This window comes from Mus caroli, unplaced genomic scaffold (assembly GCF_978045245.1).
Source record: "Mus caroli unplaced genomic scaffold, Mus_caroli_1 scaffold_5, whole genome shotgun sequence".
Taxonomy (NCBI): Eukaryota; Metazoa; Chordata; class Mammalia; order Rodentia; family Muridae; genus Mus; species Mus caroli.
The window spans coordinates 74,094,205-74,114,862 of record NW_028227260.1 but is presented as its reverse complement, the minus strand read 5'-3'; the positions used below and the strand labels follow the sequence as shown (position 1 = coordinate 74,114,862).

Here is a 20,658-nt window from a genome sequence, read left to right as displayed (position 1 = left end):
TAAACTGGAATCCATACTCTATATATGCAGATGAGCTAGTGTAGACCCATGCAGGCCCTGTGTGTGCTGCTTCCATAGAGTTGAAAGCCCTGAAAAGAGTCCTTGATGCCATTACATCAAAATTTGAAGGTAAAGTATAAGTTGCAATGGAATCCAGAGAATGTTGGAGATACCAGGATCTTTCATGTATACTTTCAAAAGCATTGAGAGTGCTGAAGAAACAAAATCTAAGAATCTTGGACGTAAAAGGATCTGAGAAACTAACAAAAGGCACAGAGAGTCTATTTAGTGAAACTATTCCATCAACTATCTAAAGTCCAGAGAATGATATGGATACAAATACTGGAGGCATTTCTCCCACTAAAAGTGGAGGCCAGAAAAGAACCTCTTTATGTTACATTGTTAAAATGTAAAAAAAAAAAAAAAAAAAAAAAAAAAACCATAGAACAACAAAAATATTAAAAACTAAATATTAAAGAGAAATTTGTCAGCTTACATACAAAATGAAACTCATTAGAATAACAGCATCTTGGTAGAAATGCCAAAAATCCAGACCAGTAAGAAATACTATAATATAAACAGTCTGAGTAAATAACTGCCAAGTAGGATTAGTATATTCAGGAGAATTCTCTTGTTTGTCTTCTTTGAGAATAGTTTTTACTAATTATTTAAGAAATTCACAAATTCATTTTGCACGCATTTACTAACCTTTCCTCAGTTCCCAGGAGAGGTAAAATTTGAAATCAGTGGTGAAATACATACCTTCCAAGATAAGCACACATCAGAGCAACTAGTGACCACTCACCAAGTATTCTAGAAGACATTTAAAGGAATTCTATACACAGATGAGAAATATAGGCACAAACACAAGCGCTCAGGGAAGAATAAAGTTTAGGAACAAATAGATAACAAGAAAAGAATCAAAGATATTCAACACAGCAAACAAGTTCCTAAAATTAAAAAAATTCAAAAGAGAAATAAAATATTTGAGCCATGAAAACAATGAACAATACTACCAGAATCAGTGACTATGTCTCAGTACTAACCCCCAAAGTTTATTATGTCAGTTTTCCAATTAAAAGATACATACTAGCTGACTGGATTGAAAGGCAAGTTACAGTTGTTTCTGGTCTGCAAGAGACACAGCACATTGACAAAAGCACAGAAATAAAGTAAAAATATGGTAAGAGACAGAATAAGCATGCATATGAAGAAAACCAGGACAGTGACACACAGGTAGACCAATGGAATAGAATTGAAGACCCAGAAATGAACCCACACACCTATGGTCACTTGATCTTTGACAAGGGAGCTAAAACCAGTGGAAAAAGACAGCATTTTCAACAAATGGTGCTGGCACAACGGGCGGGTATCATGTAGAAGAATGCGAATTGATCCATTCTTATCTCCTTGTACAAAGCTCAAGTCTAAGTGGATCAAAGACCTCCACATAAAACCAGAGACACTGAAATTTATAGAGGAGAAAGTGGGGAAAAGCCTCGAAGATATGGGCACAGGGAAAAAATTCCTAAACAGAACAGCAATGGCCTGTGCTGTAAGATCAAGAATTGACAAATAGGACCTCATAAAATTGCAAAGCTTCTGTAAGGCAGAAGACACTGTCAATAAGACAAAAAGGCCACCAACAGATTGGGAAAGGATTTTTACCAATCCTAAATCTGATAGGGGACTAATATCCAATATATACAAAGAGCTCAAAAAGCTAGACTCCAGAAATTCAAATAACCCCATTAAAAATGGGGTACAGAGCTAAACAAAGAATTCTCAACTGAGGAATACTGAATGGCTGAGAAGCACCTGAAAAAATGTTCAACATCCTTAATCATCAGGGAAATGCAAATCAAAACAACCTTGAGATTCCACCTCACACCAGTCAGAATGGCTAAGATCAAAAATTCAGGTGACAGCAGACGCTGGCAAGGATGTGGAGAAAGAGGAACACTCCTCCATTGCTGGTGGGATTGAAAGCTTGTACAACCACTCTGGAAGTCAGTCTGGTGGTTCCTCAGAAAACTGGACATGTTACTACCGGAAGATCCAGCAATACCTCTCCTGGGCATATACCCAGAAGATGTTCCAACTAGTAATAAGGACACATGCTCCACTATGTTCATAGCAGCCTTATTTATAATAGCCAGAAGCTGGAAATAACCCAGATGTCCCTGAAAAGAGGAATGGATACAGAAAATGTGGTACATTTACACAATGGAGTACTATTCAGCTATTAAAAACAATGGATTTATGAAATTCTTGGACAAATGGATTTAACTGGAGGATATCATCCTTAGTGAGGTAACCCAATCACAAAAGAAGTCATTAGATATGCACTCACTGATAAGTGGATATTAGCCCAGAAACATAGAAGACCCAAGATACAATTTGCAAAACACAAGGCAATCAAGAAGAGGGAAGACCAGTGGGTGGATACTTCATTCCTCTTTAGAATAGGGGAAAAATAACCATGGAAGGAGTTACAGAGACAAAGTTTGGAGCTAAGACAAAAGGATGGACCATCCAGAGACTGCCCCACCCAGGGATCCATGCCATAATCAGCCACCAAACCCAGACACTATTGCATATGCCAGCAAGATTTTGCTGAAGGGACCCTGGTATAGCTGTCTTGTATGAGGTTATGCCAGTGCCTGGCAAATACAAAAGTGAATGCTCACAGTCATTATATAAAAATGAAGACAACCAGGATTAGCAATATGATTATCTGAAGAAGTAGACGTCACACCAAAATTACTCAGAAGAAATAATGTACACTGGACATTTATTCAAAGAACCAGTTGATCAAGATGATGTAATAATAGATAGACAGACAGACATATATGTACCATTTTGATACAAGCAATTTCATAAAATACTACTGAGCATGAAATGGCAGGTATAACAGAAGAAAAAATCAATATCCTACTCACAGCAATAGATATATTATCCAGGCCACACAGGAAGGAAAATTAAAGTTGCTTTTAATAAAATTAAAATGCAAATATAATCTACCTTAATCTTTGAAATACAGGATGGCATTTTTTTAAATTCTTTTTTGACAGGGTTTCTCTGTGTAGCCCTGGCTGTCCTGGAACTCACTCTGTACACCAGGCTGGCCTCGAACTCAAAAATCCACCTGCCTCTGCCTCCCAGGTGCCAGGATGGCATTTTTAATACAAACATTTACCATTAAAATTGCCCACATTTAAAAAAAAATCAGATAGGGTTGAGAAATGGCTCAGAAGTTAAGATCACCGACTCTTCTTCCAGAGGACTTTGGTTCCATTCTCAGCACCCACACTGTCTGTAAACCCAGATCTAGAGGATGGCAGCTCACACTGTTTGTAAACCCAGATCTAGAGGATGCAACACCCTTACACAGACATATATGCAGGCAAAAATCCAATGCATATAAAATAAGAATAAATAGATTAGGGCTGGAGAAGTAGCTTAAAAGCACTGACTGCTCTTTCCAGAGGTCCTGAGTTCAATTCCCAGCAACCACATGGTGGTTCATAATCATCTACAACGTGATCTGCTTCCCTCTTCTGGCATTCAGGTGTACATACAAATAGAGCACTCATAGAGATTATATAAATAAATCTAAAAATAGTGACCAAAAATAAATAAATAATTTTTTAAAAACCAGACAAAACATAGTCTAGTGACTATAGTTCAAATTCTTAGAAACACAGGGAAAATGCCAAACACAAAATTAGTAGACAGAAAGAAATAATAATGATTAAAGGAGAAATTAATGAAATGGAAACTGACTAAAAGAACAATTAGAAGTAATTAATGAAGCAGAGTGGGTTACTATAAAAGATAGATGTACTGGCTAGTTTTGTGTTAATTTGACACAGCTGGAGTTATCACAGAGAAAGGAGCTTCAGTTGAGGAAATGCCTCCATGAGATCCAACTGTAAGGCATTTTCTCAATTAGTGATCAAGGGGGAAAGGCCCCTTGTGGGTGGGACCATCTCTGGACTGGTAGTCTTGGGTTCTATAAGAGAGCAGGCTGAGCAAGCCAGGGGAGGCAAGCCAGTAAAGAACATCCCTCCATGGCTTCTGCATCAGCTCCTGCTTCCTGCCCTGCTTGAGTTCCAGTCCTGACTTCCTTGGTGATGAACAGCAATGTGGAAGTGTAAGACGAATTAAACCCTTTCCTCCCCAACTTGCTTCTTGGTCATGATGTTTGTGCAGTAATAGAAACCCTAACTAAGACAATAGACAAATCCTTTGTAGAACAAAAATGACAGAATACCAAGATTATTAAAATTAATGATGACAAGGACATTACAACAGTTATCTGTAAAATTCAGTGCTTTACTAGGTAATACTCTGAAAACATGTACTATACAGAATTCTTGTAAATTGTGAATCCTTGAGTCTCTTCTTTAGGGTGAAAAGTGTTTCTAGTCAATCTGTGTGGGGACATCCTGCTTGTTTTAAATGTCTTATATATTAAATGTATGGTCAGTATCCTCCCTTTACATATACCTTGGGCAAGGTGGTCCCCTCACCCTGGACTGGGTGGTTCCATCAGCCTTAGGATGGATGGCTTCATTACACAGCTGATGTCATTCACAGAGAGACACGCGCGCACACGCAGGCGCGCGCACGCGCGTGTGTGTGTGTGTGTGTCCATTCAGATGTATAGGTGGGGTCAATGAAGGGTGATCTAGATAGCTGATAAGCCAGCTTCATGGTGTGGGGTAACAGACAATTCCCTGTGCCGTGAGAATTTCACTAGAATGTCCCTAACCAGCCCAACTGCCTCCTGTGAAATTGGCTGTGGACAATCTATATTTGATGAGAAATGTGTTTCCAGAAATTTATTCTGATTAATAAGTTAAATAAGTTCTAATAAGAAGAAACATGTTATACCAGATGCCAAAGGCTAAACTATACATAGATTTTCTCAGATTCATTTCTATGTTAATGTTCAATTCCACAGTCTGAGTCCTCATGAACATTTGTAATTTTGTAGAGTCACATGTTTTGTTTATCTCTCACAATCACCTCTTGTCTCTCAGTATTTTGAATGAATATCATAATGCTGATTGGAACAAAGTTAAACTATGAAAGTGTCGAACAACTTGTGGCTTAATTTAATGGACCTTTACTTAGAAATGTATTGGAGCCTTTTCGGATCAATTGTTGGAATCAAAATCTTGTGTGCAGATGTGTGTGCTTCTCTGCCCACGTTGTTATTCCTGCATTTCATGAAAAGTGGGGCAGGGCTGAGGGTTGTACTTTCTTTGGAGAATGTTTGAAAACATCTACCAGATTTTTATATTCATTAGTTACAATAAACATATTTTTAGAGTATTTTATTTAAAAAAAACATGTATTCTAGTAAGTAGAAACATGTAGAAGAAACTAACCAGTTTCTAGATTCAATACTTAGCATAATACAGAAACAACACAGACTTGCAACAATGAAACTGAAGCATCAGTAAAAAGTTGCACAGTTAAGGAAATGCATAGACAGAGTGATCCAATGCTGAACTTTACCACAAATTTGCATTTGCTCTTCAAATTATTTCATAAAATAAATAGGAAAAAGATCATTAAATGTTTTAGATAATGTCATTAGTACTCTGATTCAAAAATCAGTAAAGAGCATGCAACCAACAACAAAACATCATCTAATTTCTCTGTTGAATGTAGACACAAAATTTCTCAATAAAATATGTGCAAACTGAATAATAAAACATCACATTTTACAACTACCTGGGAAGGGACTGGAGAAAAGGCTCAGTTAAGAGCATTTACTACTCTTGCAGAGAACCTGATTTTGATTCACAACACCCAGGTCAGGTGGCTCACACTTCCTGTAATGCCAGTTCCAGAGTATCTGATGCTTTTTTCTTTAGTCTATTATGCATAGTCTGTCATATGCAAATAGTTATGTGTACACATATACACACATATAATTTTATAATCTTTTAAAAAAAACATAGGTATTATAATCTGCCTAGTTCCCACCACACAGAAGTAAGAGCCCACCAGGCCCAAACCACTCAACATGCACTTCCCAATTGGCCCAGCTTCCTGCATGAGAAAGAAGAGAAAGCTAGGCCCTAACTAGTGCATCCAGAATTCCCTTGTTGTCCGAGTCCCTGGGGATTACCAGTAAGGGATCTTGCACCCCAAATATCCTGCCCCTGGTTCCATACTTTCTCCAGCTCCTGGTACTGACTGGCAAGTCCTACCCAGACAATCATCCCCAGGCCCACATTCTCATTTAATCAATAAGCTCTGAATGCATAAATATTGTCACAAAAACAGGAAGAAAAAATCCATATAAAAATCTAGGACATGTCTCCTCCAAAAGTCACTAATCTCATAATAATGGAACCCAATGAGAATGGCTTTGAAGATCTTCCAAACAAGAAATTCAAAACACTGTCTAAACTGGATTCAGAAAACTCAAAGATAAAAAAAGAGATGAATGAAATAAGGAAGCTAATACATGAGATGAAAATATAATTAAATAAGACAGAATTATTGAAGAAAAACTAAACTGAAAGGATGCAAAAAGTGAAAAACCCAAATAAAACCCTCGATGCAAGATCCTTTCCCAATCTGTTGGTGGCCTTTTTGTCTTATTGACGATGTATGTGTGTGTGTGTACCTCCCATGAACAGAAGAAAGGAAAACACTTGTGTAACATGAAAAGACCTAACTTTCAGAGTATAGGCATGGGAAAGGAGAAAAATTATCATATCAAAGGCACAGATTCTATTTTCAGAAAAATCACGTTATAAAACTGTTCACATAGTTGCCCATCCTGGTACCTCCAGAACTCCAAATAGATATGAGAAGGAAAGAAACTCTCCATAGCATATTATAATTAAAACATTAAAGGCAGAATAAAGAAAGAATATTGAAAACTGCAAGAAAAAGTCAAATCACTTATAAAGGCAAAATAACATCCAGTTGATTATCTGACAGAAATTTCAAAATCAAAGGGGCATGGAAAGATATGTTTCATGTTCTCCAAAAACTCTCAACCAAGAATATCCAGCAAAACTATTAAAATTAAGAGAGAAATAAAATTTTCCACAAGGACAAATGAAAAATATTTATGAACACTAAGCCAACTTTATGGAGCATACTGAAAGTACTATTCGAGTCAAAAGAGAATAAACACAACCAAGAGAAAAATAAACAATACCAGGACAGTAGATCACAAGAGGTCCAAGAATCACCACAAAATCAACAAAAAGACAAGAATACACATCTCTAAGTAATAATTCTGTGTACTGAGACTTTTGGTTTCTTTAAAAACCAAAGAAGCATTATAGGAATGTTTCTGTTTTAATCCCTGGTCTGGGAATATGGGGCTGCTTCACAGCAGGTGACTAAAATTTGCCTCATGCTCTAGCAGGGGCATGATTTTCCAGCTGCAGATAGTTTCTACAGGTGTGTGACATTTGGAATTCTGGGGACTTTTCAGAGGATATATAAATGCTAAAGTCCTGATAGAAGGGGCTGGCTGCACATTTTGTACTGGTTTCCATTGCTTGCTGTCTGGTGCGGTTTGTCAAGTAGTTGTGTGCAAAGAGATGAAAAGAAGAAATTAGATATCCTTAAAACAAAATCAAACTTGCCCCAAGGAACTCGACACCCCTAATAAGCAGGACATAGTCTAATAATATCATTGCCCCCTTTCCTACCCCTGATTTTATTCTGGGATTTCTCTCTCTTTTCCCTCTATCTTTTCTCTCCTACCCTCGTGTTAGGGTGGAGGAAGTGAAGGTGTGGAAAAGGGTAGAAGAAAACAGAACCCACAAAGTAGCCAAAGTCCAGCTGCAATTCTGAATATTAATGGACTTAATTCCCCAATAAAGACAGACCAGAAGACTGGATTCGAAAACATGATATATCTTTTCTCTGTCTCCAAGAAACACACTTTACCATCAAATACATAACCTTAGAATGAAAGGATGAAAAGGGTACTCCAAGCAAATGAATGTAAAGTAGAAACATGTGCAGCAATTCTAATAGTTGACAAAACAGACTCCAAACTTAAATTAGTCAAAAGGGACAAGAAAGATCACTTCGTACTCATTAGAGGAACAATCCATCAAGAAGCTATTACAATTATCAATGTATATGCACCAAACAGGTGTAACTAATTTCATAAAAGAATCATTATATGTAAAACCACAGATAACTTCAATATGGGACACATGCATGACTTCAGTATACCAATTTCAACAATGGACAGGTTAACTGGCAAAAAATAAATGGACAAACACTAGAGTTGAATGGTACCATAAATCAATATGGACCTAACATAGCTACAGAACAATCCAATAAAACAAGAAAGAATACATATTTTCCCAAACACCTATGGAACTTTCTCTAAAACCAATCAAAACAAAGTAAGCCTCAACAAGTACAGGAAAACTGAACTAACATCCTGCATTCTATCTGATCATAATGAAATAAAGCTAGATACCAACAGCAATAGTAGGGTCTACACAGAGTACACAAAGATCTAATAGAGACTACACAATATCCTGCCAAATGAGAATTGGACCAAGGGAAAAAAATGAAGAAGGAAATTTAAAAATTCCTGGAAATGTATGAAAACGAAAGCACAATATACCCAAATTTATGGCTACAAATGATAGCAGTTCTAAGAGAATGTTTATAGTACAGGATCTACTTGAAAAAAATAGGGACCTCAAATTAACAACTTAATGATGTAACTGAAACCTTGGAAAAACAAGAATGACAACAAAGTGGATATGAAGAGAAACCAAAATCAGGGCTGAAAACAATCAAATAGATATGAAAAAAAAAAACAACAGAATCAAGAAACAAAGAGTTCTTTGAAAAAAGAAAAAGAAATTCAATACAAATCAATAAAATTAGAACCGAAAAAGCAAGACTTTACAATAGACACTGAAAAAATTCATAGAATTATAAGGACATACTTTAAAATTTTGTATTCCACTAAACTGGAAGATATAAAAGAAATAGTTGAATTTCTAGATGCATATACCCTACCAAACGTATCTACAAATGGTTGGGATGAATGAAAGGGTCAGTTCTGCTAATTCAAAGCTGAAGGATGTACATAACACAGGGCAAAAACAGGATAGCCAGGAGGAGTCCGAATGAGGATCCAATATTGATGGTGTCACAGAAGCTAAAGATATTGAACCAGACCAATGACTCATTGCTGTGAACATTTGCAAATGGAGATGTGTGGACAGAGATACATTGTGGGACACACTGTGACATACTACAGCTTCCAGGATGAGATATTTCCTATGCTTTGTTATTGTTGGTGGTGGTGGTGGTTGTATGTGTGTGTGTGTATACATGTGTTTTATTTGGGGGGAGAGGTTGCAAGGATGAAGAGTGGATATGAGGGTATGAGGGTATGGGGAGATGATAGAGACTGGGGTGTTTGATGTGAAAGAATCAATAAGAGAGACAGAAAGAGGGAGAGGGAGGGGAAGAGGAGGAGAGAAGCGTGTCCACTCACTCCACACCTATTCAAAATAGTGCTTGAAGTCAATCTTAGTTACAGCAATAAGTGACAAGAGATAAAGAGGATACAAATAGGAAAGAAAAATATCAAAGCAATCCTGTTTGCAGATGATTCTATAAGCAAAAGACCAGGAAACTTCTACAGCTGATAAACACTTTCGCCAAAGTACTAAGATACAAAATCAACACACAGAAATTAGTAGCCTTCCTATATAAAAATGACAAATACACCAAAACAGGAATCAGGAAATTAATCCCTTTTACAATAGCCTAAAAATATATTAAAATAAAATAAAAAAACCTTGAAATAACTCTAAGTAAGTGAAATAGTTATATGCTAAAACATTTAAGAAACTGAAGAAGACATCAGAAGATAGATGACCTCTCATGCTCATGGAACTGTAAAATTAATTTTGTAAAATGGATATTCTACTAAAAGCAATCTACAGATTTGGTGCAATTCCCATCAAAAGTCTAAAACAATTCTTCACAGAAATGGAACAGTAACCTCAATTCATATGGAAATATAAAAGACCCAGGATAATTGAAACAATAAAACCCCCACTGGGGCCATCAGCATCCTCCGTGATTTCAATTATACTATAGAGCTATAGTAAAACCCAAAATGTACTGACATACAGACACCAGCTAAATAAAATAGAATTGAGGACTCAAGCATAAACATTTGCTCTGATAAACTCCTGAATTTTGAGAAAGAGGACAATAGTACATGTTGGAGAAAATACAGCATCTTCAACAAATAGTACTGGTCAAACTGGATAAGCTACATGTAGAAGAATGAAACTAGATCCTTAGCTCACACCCTTCTAAAACCCACGTTCAAATAAATCAAGGATCTCATCGTAAGACCTGATACCCTGAATCTGATAGGGGGAGAAAATAGGGAACTAACTGACACAGGAATATACTTTCTGAACAGGACCAATGTAGTACATACATAGTACCTTGCCAAATGAGATCGCACAAAACCAAAAGCATTTGTATGGCAATGACAGTATCATTCAAAAGAAGTGACAGTCTGCATGTTGGGGAAAAAAGCTTATGAGTCATACACTTGTCAGAAAGGTGCTGTCTATAATATATAAATTAAAAAAAAAATCTTAGGTGAAAAGCTGAACACCAAGAAAACAATCTGATTAAAATCTGGAACATGAAACTAAACAGAATTCTCAAAAGAGGGTTTTATGATTCTTTGGCCTGTTTGGGGGATCCATTTCTGTAGAGAGAATCGCTTATGTACTGTGTAGAAGCATCACCTATCAATAGAAAGCCTATAATCAATGAGCTGAGACAAGATTAGAAGGCGGAATATTCAGCAGAGAAAGATAGGATTCTGGGAAATAGTCAGGCATGGAAGATTCGCCCTGAACACTGAAGGAAATGGTCACATGAAAGTGAGGAGCAGTAACTAACCTTACATGGCAGGACTTAGGATAGAATAAATTGGTAATTAAGTTATGAGCTACTCACAGGAAAAGCCAAAGCTTTTGGCCTAGGATTTTATTCATCAAATATTAAGTCTCAGAGTTGTTACTTCTGGAAACACAGAGGCTGGGTGGAAAAGCTCATGACTATACTTTTCCTCCAATTGGGTTGCCTCATTCAGCCTTAAATATGAGGGGAGGTACATAGGCCTACTGCAATCTGATATTCATGGGAGGCAACCAGAGGAGGAGTGGATGAGGGAGGGGGGCAAAGAAGGGACTGGGAAGAGAGACAGGAGGGAAAACTGTGGTCAGGATATAATCTATGAAAGAAGAATAAGTAAAAGAATTTTTTAAAAATGAAAGTAAAAACATCTTAGTGTCTTGGTACATGTCTATAATCTCAGAACTCAAGAGGTTGAAGCAAATTTGAGACTAACGTGGGCTACATGGCACTCTCCTATCACAAAAAAATAAGTAAATAAACAAAATTTAAATAGCAAAAAGAAACTGGAAAAATAATTCTAATATTTTAAACAAATATATTTGAAATATCCCTCATGCAATCATGACTAAAATATGTAACTTTAATCATTTCAAACTCTGTTTTTAATGATGGTTCTTAAACACTTTAACCTCCCTTGTAGCTCACCACCCACCAGAGGTAGTGGGAAAGAAAGGATATGGGTGTGTGGGGGTAAGTGGACCTGTTTAGAAAAGGTTCTTTGGAGCAGCTGCCATCTGTGTCTTCTGGAACTCAGCAGTTCAGTTCACAGGACAGCAGCAGCAGCAGCAGCTTGATCCACTCGCAAACACTTCATGGATACGCCAGCAGTCCAGTTCGGTAGAGTCAGGAAAACAAACAGGAATCAGCAGCAGTGGCACAACCTTGCAGAGACAGCCAGGCCTCTCTCAGCAAAGCAAAGATCAGTGAAGACTCGAGACCCGCAAGCATTGCACAGCTAGCTCTATAAGCAAGCCTAGCTCAGCCTCTGTCACTGTCCATCCAGTCCTGCAAACATCACCTGTTCTCCATGGGTCTTGCCTCAGCACACGCATCTGTCTCAGCTGACATCACTCTGCCAATGGGCCCTAATCCGTGGAAGCAGCAAGAAACTGTAGCACATCACCAGAAATTTTTTGGTTTGTTCCTCTCTATGGAGTCCCGACAAATACAGCTCAACTACGAAATGTAAAGCAGACCAATACATGCATGTTGTTAGCAAAGAATCCTCCATCACATGTCCTTTCACGTGCTTGCTTCAGCAGAACATTCTATGTCTGCTTCAGTTAAATGTTCCTTCATGAGTCAGCCTTATCCTTTCACCTGTGTGCACTTCAGCTAAATGTTCCTTCACGTCTTTGCCCCAACAAAACATCATCTAATGGACTTTCCAAAGAACCCTTAAGTTGCCATTTCAAAAGTATTTAAGTTTTTATACTATACATTTAAAGTCTGGTTTTTAACATTCATAATATATCTCAATTTAGATATCAGATTTTCATGACTAAAGTTTTAGAAAATTATAAAAAGAAAAGAAAAATGAACTAAAGAAAAGTATTTCCTATGGCCAATGTGAAATGTAATTCTACCATTGGTCATAACAGAAAACCAATATTTTACACTGTCATAGTTTTAAAATTAAAACTTAAATATAAATTGATAATTTAATTCTCACTTGTACGAACCACAATTCAAACACTTATATAGTCCTTAAGTCTAATCACTACCATACTAGTCTGTTCCAGATCAGATCTTTAAAAACAATATGAAAATACCTCTAGTATTTCAAGGGAAAATAACAATAACTGTGTAGGTACTTCGGAGGCTGCAAGAGGGAACCAAGAAGAGGAAGTGGCCTTTTGTTGTCATACAGAATCTGAATAAACCACAATATTGACAGCTTATAAATAATTGTGTCATCACTTGTCATTTAATTAAATACACCAAACCTATATGGTCTTTCCCTAGCTCCTCTCTTTCTATTACAATTCCAAAGAAACCCAAGTTACCATTACCAGTTCCTCTTGTCAGTTGTTCTATAACATCTATATAATATTCTCTCTTCCTATGCCAGTGAAACCTCAAACAATATTTTTAATATACTTGCCTTCTCAGTGACACCACTCATGGTTTCATACTTCATTGTAATTGCTATAAAAATGTTCTGGTTTTTTTTTTTTTTTTCAGTTTTTCCATGCACACCTGTACAGGCCTATTAAAATTAACTTTTTAAAAAATATCATTTTATTGACTATTAAAACATTTACTGGCTCTTATATGTGTTCATAGCAAAATTCATATCATTCTGATATTTTTCACCTTTGCATTATTTTGATACCAAAATAAACTTAGTTCTACTCTCCAACTCTATAATACATTCATTTCCTACCTCCTACAGTCGAGTATGATTTACTCAAAGGTCGAGATAACATATGTATCATTCTGCTCAAAGAAGCTTCAATATGTTATGTGAATTTTGCACAATATGCAGTAAATAACTGTTAATTTGAAATAAGTGCAGTGCAATATCCAACTTATAATTTGTGCTCACATCTGATTCCTCACTAGGAACAAAAAGACAAAGTTATCATATTCTATTCAGAATTCATGCTTACTGCTCAAGTAGTTTTTTATTATACTGACTGATAAACACCAGACCCACAAAAGTATATCTATATAAAAAAAACCACACACATATGTGCATATGTCCTTTTGTGGTGTATGCATATACACACATTATTTTTGTGGTGGTAAAAATCAAATTCTTCATGCTGGCTAGGCAAATTTTCTACCACTGCACCATATCCTCAACTAAAGGGCAATATACTTTTACTTTATGATCGATATTATCAATACAGCACTTAGGAACATACTTTATTTTAAGCTATTTGTTACTGATTTTCCAGTTACTGAAATAAACCAATAACTAAAGAGACTCAAAATGATAAGATTGAAACCTACAGTAGTAAAAGGAGTGATCAGGAGAGATGGTTAAGCGATTAGGAGCACTGACTGCTTTTGCTGGGGACCCAGGTTCAATTCCCGGCACCCAAATGGCAGCTCACAACTGTCTTTAACTACAGTTCCAGGGGATCCAACACCCTCACACAGACATACATATAGGCAAAACACCAATGCATATAAAATAAAAATAAATACATTATTTTAAAAAGATAAATGCTGGTACCTTGTGGCCCTGCTGTAATTTTAAAAGCAGTGATGACAACTTTATATCACCAACAACAGAAATTAACATTCTTACCTTCAAAACACAAAGCGGTTTTTCAACATTTTTCTATAAAACATGTTAAAATAGAAATAATTTGAAAAACTTAGTTCAATAAAACTTTATGAGAATATGTACAAATAAAATCTGCTATCTCTAAGAAAAGTAGCATTTGTCCATTGAACTTTCTCGAAGGAGGGAAAATATAGTTTGCACTTTTATTCGACAGAAATTGCTTTAAGAAATTAAAGAAATAAGACCACAGCATTAATTTATCTTAACGTTTATAAATTTACTTTATTTGTATGACTTGTGCATTTAGCTCATCCTTGACAGACTTATTTGCCAAACACACACAAAAAAATAGTGGTCTATTTAGGAACTTTCAAATGAATAACACTTTTGAAATATATCTTATGAATACAAATAGTTTCAACACAAACATGGAAAACTGTCAAATGAGTAGACAAAATAAAATTCTAAGCATTTCTCTGATTTATAAAAGTATGTCTACTTTTCATTTTCACTAAATGAGTACAACCATTTTTAAAATATTTGCGAGTATCTGTGGGTGTGTATAAATACCAACATACATACAACAAAGAAACATTTCATAGTGGCAAATTTTTAGTGCATTTCCAAAGTTTGTCATCCATAGACATCTACATGCAAATGCTACTGGACTAGAACACTAGAACAAATAAGAAAGTATTAGCAGAACTCCCTGCAAAAACTTTGTAAATAGAAATAATGAAACACAAAGTCACTTCTCAACTGAACAGCATAAAAAATAATCTAATTTATGCCTTGAATCATATATACATACAGTATTATTTAAACTCAGAAAATAGCTTCTCACTGTACACACAGAGCTATAGTATACGCTCAGTAAATGCTAGCACTGGAAGAAAATGTGCCATGAGAAAAAATGTTGAAGGGATAGTCACAGGAAAAATATCTAGCCATTAAGCAAACAGAAAATGAAAGGTATACAAGGACTGGAATGCATAAGCAAGGAACTGGACTGTAGAAATAGTAAGCAGAGGCTTACAGAAACCAACTACGTTGGAACAAAGCAACCAGTTATGATAGAGGAGAATGAACCCTAAAAGTTGCAGACAGGAGAGGTGAAAAAATTATCTTCTTCTTTTGTGAAGCTATATATAGAGTTGTCAGTCACAGTCAAAACCAGCTGGGATGGGAGTTGGCTAAACTATAATATGAAACATGCACAGATTCGCTAAAACTACCTCACAGGGTTGCTCTGAACAAAAATAAAAGATGTGAGTTATGAAAACATTCCACAAACTAAAAATGATATACTCTCTGTACAAGAGTTTACACAATATTGACACTCAACCTTTCAATTTCTTTCAGTTCTGGAAAACCATAAACAATGTTTTCTTCAGATCACAAAGGATCTCATCGCCCTCTGCACCTTTATCAGATTTTGAAAGAATCAAAGGCTCCACAGTCACACAGAGAAAGAAGGCTGATGTTTGAAACAGAACAAGGATGCTGACAGACTGATCAAATGGAGAGTTAGGTAGATAAGCACATGAACAGAGTTCCCACTTCTGGTTTTTCTCACAATTGGAGAGAAAATTATTCAGGGTAAGGAATAAAGAAACCCTTTCCTGCTTCACTATAAACTCACAACACTTTATTGACTGAATACCAATATGGCTGAATTATCCTTATTTTTCCTAACAACAAGAAAACTGAGTATGTAAAAATAGCATATGAAATCATTAAAATGTGCTGAAATATATACTTTTACTTATGTGTTGAAAACTGTATGAGAAAAAAAAGTCTAAGGAATGTTAGTCATGTGCATACACATTAATCAGTAAACAGGAAACTGAGGTTTAGTGAGATGAGTATGTTCAACACAACCTCTCCAACACCGCAGAGCACAAACTGGACCCTGAGTTTCTCTCATATCAAAGTCCTGAATGGCAATTCTACAATACAGCCTCCCTAACACCAGCAAAGGATGTCAGAAATAGCAACAATAACAACAGCAAACACAGTTCTCTTTGCTATTTTGTCTTGTTAGTTTTAACATCATTTAAGAAAACATTCTGGCACTGAATGATATTTATATTAAACTTGCTGGAGTGTCCTAAATATCTCCTCCTCCCCTAAGTGTTAGTGATTGTACGAGAACAATTCCATATAGCAGAAGAAAAAGTAACCACAAACAAATGTACTGACCAGTGAAGGCTCTTAGCATCACAAAAACAGAAAGCCAGATGTTCTAAGTTAATAAAAGAAGATAGGGCATGCTATAGAACATGAATGCAAAAGTAATATTTAAGTTTGACCAAGACATTAACAATGAAATTAAAGAAATCAAGTGGACACAAGGACACAATCAGCAAAATTTGGAAGGAATGTGGCAGATTCTACATGAGTAGTAATTATTTTCAATGCATAAATTCTTAAGAAAAACACGGAAATGGAACATAGATTAAAATATATTTCAAAACATTGAATACTAAACCAGTTACCATTTTGTAACAATATGAAGTTTAACACATGAAATTTAACTGATACAAATTGTTAAACTGTTTCAAGCGGACTCAATGTAAAGATATGTACTAAATACTTATGAATAAGCTAATATCGGGCACACCTTTAAAAATAAGGTAAATAACACTAAATAAGGGAAGAGAATAAAGACAACTAAGATGGCTTGTGGATTTAAACTGATGAAGGCAAGTGCAAAGTATATATTCATTATTATATAGTTTAATTTAACTTTATATACAAAAGAAGAACATATCATTGTTTGGGGTGCCCCCAATAAATTTGAAGGAAAAAAAAAAACAATAATCCAGACTCCAGGGAGCTGAAAACAAGACAGAAGCAATCTAACCTAAACCACCTCCTTTATAAGTAAAAAGAAAAAATTAAGGCTCAGCTCGGTTAAGAGACTTGCTCACAGTCAGAGAACTTATCAGTCCCAGACTCAAGATGAGAACTGAAATCCCTAAATTGGTAATCCACAGATGCGTTCCTTTGCAAGGCGGCAAGAAACAACTGCAGGCAAGCAAGCACTCCTTCCAGAACATTCTCACATTTGAGTGTGATAAAACAACAACAACAACAACAACAACAACCAAAAAAAGTGAGCCACAGGGCAGGCAGGGTACAGGCAGAGTCGGTTCATACCAAAAACGGGGTGCCGGTCACCGTGATAAGATCTGTGTCTTTCTGAGACCCATGGCTTCCTGTTGGGTGGGAGAATCCGAACTGGGTTTCTTCCTCGTGTCCAAAGAAGTCAGATTCGGGGTGCACGTTCCACTCGGCTTTGGCTGGGGTCAGTAGCTCGGAGACACTGTTTTCACAGAGGGTGCTGGAGGGGGTCAGAGCTTCCGTGTCCACAGTCAACTTATTGCTGGGTGTCAAAGCCTGCGGCTCCAGGCTTGAGTTTTTCAGGGCCAAGGAGCCAAAGAGCCCCACGTTCCCGGCGGAGACATCGTCCATGTCCAAGGGGCTGTGCTGGTAGCCAGCCACCGAGGTTCCGAAGAAGAGAGAGGTATCCAGACTCTGGGGGAGGTCACTGGGGGCCCCCCTCAAGGCCCGAGGCTCGGCCGCTTGCCCCAAGGAATGGTTGCTGCTGTTATTGTCCGCAGGGAGACTTCCCGCGAGGCTCGAGTTCACAGAGGCCACATCAATAGTCAAGATGCCAGAGTTGACCAAGGCCGTGTCCAGCACCGCGGCGGAGCCGTGGCCAGGCACATCCGAGAACAGAGACACGAGCTCGGCCCCACTGAGATCGCTCTGCCCCTGGCTGGTGAGCTCACTGCTGGGCGTGAGAGAGTTGGCAGCTTCTAGCTGGGCCAGGAGGTCCTGGCTGAGGTTGTGCCTTTTGGTCATGTGGGTCTTCATGCTGTGCTTGGACGTGAAGAGCTTGTTACAGGTGGGGACCGGGCAGCGGCTCTTCCACGCACCCACGTCCTGCAGGTGCTTCTTGGAGTGGATGTAGAGGCTGCTGCGAGCCGAGAAGCGGGCACAGCAGCCCTCCACGGGGCACACGAAGGGCTTGGTGCCCAGGTGGGTTATGCTGTGGCCTTTCAGGTGCTCGGCCCTGGTGAAGGACTTGCCGCAGCCCTCGACGGGACAGGTGAACCTGCGGTCGTCCTCGTGCTTCCGCTTGTGCCTTAAGAGCTTGGACATGCTGGTGAAGTTCCAGCCGCAGCCGTCGAAGTCACACAGGAAGGGTCTCTCCCCGGTGTGGCTGCGCAGGTGGATCTTGAGCCTGCAGGCCTTGTCGTACTGCTTGCTGCAGCCCGGGAAGGAGCAGGCGAAGAGTTCCTGTTCCCTGAAATGGGCGCGGTTGTGCGAGAACAGGGCGCTCACCGTGATGAAGGTCTTCTTGCAGCCCGAAAACGCGCACTGGTAGGGCCTCTCGGGCTCGAAGTGGCTGCGCTGGTGGGTGCTGAGCTTGGCCTGCGTGGGGAAGCTCTCCTCGCACACCTCGCATTTGAAGGAGTTCTCCTGCTCGTGCCCCTTCATGTGCGCCTTGAGGTTGTAGACGGTGGTGAAGCTCTTGCCGCAGCCCTGCACCGGGCAGCCGAATGGCCGCAGCTTGTCGTGCGACTGCAGGTGCCGCTTGAGCTTGTAGGAGGTGGTGAAGGTCCAGCCGCAGCCGCTGAGCGGGCACTTGAAGGGCCGCTGGCCCTGGCTGCTGCTGTGCGTCAGCAGGTGCACCTTCAGCTGGTGCTTCTTGGCGAAGGTCTGGCCGCACTGCGCCTCCGGGCACAGGTACAGCACCACGCCCGGGCCCGGGCCCGCGGGCCCGCGGGGGCTCTGGGCGGCGGCGGCGGCGGCCGGGGCCTCGGCCTCCTCCTCCGGGGGCGCCGGGCCGGCCGCGGGTTCCGCCGGCTCCGCCAGCAGGAGGTCCGGCGGCAGCTCGGGGCAGTCGCCCAGCTGCGCCCCGGCGGCGGCGGCGGCGGCGGCGGGCGGAAACCCGGCGGCGGCGGCCTGCGGGGCGATCAGCGCCCCCGGCTGCGGCGGCGGCTGCGGCTGCGGGAACGGCGCGACCCCCGGCTCCCAGGCGGGCAGCGGGGGCGTGGTCAGGGTGAGGACGCCGTTCTCGAAGCGCAGCAGCAAGTCCTGGTTGTGGATGGTGATGGTGCCCGCGAAGGCCGCCGCTGCCGCCGCCACCGCCGCCGCCGCTGGGCCCGGGCCGGCCGCGGGAAGCGGGGACGCGGCCGGGACCGCAGACAGACAGCGGGGACCCGGCTCGGGACGGCCCGCTGGGGGCCCGGCGCTCTGGCGCCGCTCGGGCCTCGGGCCTGCCCCGGCCTCCTCCCTCCGCACGGGCGCTCCGGCCTGCTCCGTGCCCACGGTTTCTACATCGCCACCCACCGGGTCAAGCAGCAACAGGAAGAAGTCGTCGCTACCGCCTCTGCCGCCGCTGCCGCCGCCGCCGCCGCCGCCGCCTCCGCCGCCACCGCCACTGCCTCCTCCTCCTCCGCCAGCGCCGCCGCCTCTGCCGCCGCTGCTGATCCGGTGATCGGGCCTGGGCGCCAACCGGTTCAGGCTCGGGCCCAGGCCCCGGGAGGCCCTCTGGGCCTCTGCGCTCCGCGGCCCCGGCCCGCCATCTTGGGCCCCCCGGAGCAGTAGGAGGCGGCGCGTGGGGGCCTGACAAGCCAGAGAGGCCGGGGCTCGGTGCACCCCGCCGCCACCCGCCGGGCAGCCGCCGCCGCCACCGCCACCGGCGCCCTGCGGTGTCCCGCGAGCCGGGAGCAGCCTCGGGATTTCCATCTCGGCGTCGGTGAGGCTTGGCTGGAACCAGAGCCGAGGCGGAGGCGCGACCCCGCCCCCTGCCGCGGGCCCGAACACGTTCCTGAAAGGAAAAAAAGTGCAATGCGCAGAAACTGGCCCTATCAGATATTAAAACGTATTTAACGCCACCGTGATTTAAATATGCTGGGACCGCGGCTCTGGAACACAAGACACAGCCCAGAGGCAGAGTCTCAGGCGCAGAAAGAACTTCCACACACTGTGTTACAAAGTAATCAAGGCCTTCCCAAGTAGACACAGAATGACAGTTCATCCAGAATGCTGCTGCCCAGGCACAGAGCCACCTAGCCAATGGGAACAACTCATCCCTACCTCCTCACCCTGGGTCTCAAATAAGCCTGTTGCTGTGGCCTCTTCCTGAGCTGAACTTGTTCCCTGGCACTCTGTAGCAGTGTGTTGCAGGAAATTGTTTACTGCTGGGTGGAGGAGGACAAAACTTCGGACAGGATACACTTAATGTTGCCCACATTAAATACTCTACTACTGCCAGTTCTGATCTAGATGCCCGCTACACACACATACACACACACCTCTCACAGCACATGTGCACACACAAGCCTGAGAGCTCACAGTAACTTCATATATGTGTGTGTGTGTGTGTATTTACATTTCAAATGTTATCCCCTTTCCTGGTTTCC

General features: G+C 40.7%; 1 protein-coding gene across 1 annotated transcript; it reads right to left on the bottom strand.

Moving 5' to 3' along the window:
- Positions 1-14,409: 14,409 nt before the first annotated feature.
- Positions 14,410-20,034, bottom strand: Zxdb (zinc finger X-linked duplicated B). The gene has a single exon (XM_021153545.3). It carries the CDS (start codon positions 19,979-19,981, stop codon positions 17,375-17,377), a length of 2,607 nt encoding a protein of 868 aa, XP_021009204.2. The 5' UTR covers positions 19,982-20,034; the 3' UTR covers positions 14,410-17,374.
- Between the last annotated feature and the right edge of the window lie 624 nt (positions 20,035-20,658).

What these genes read in the sequence shown, in the direction of transcription:
- Zxdb (XM_021153545.3), bottom strand. Translation starts at nt 19,981, where the DNA reads ATGGAAATCCCGAGGCTGCTCCCGGCTCGCGGGACACCGCAGGGCGCC.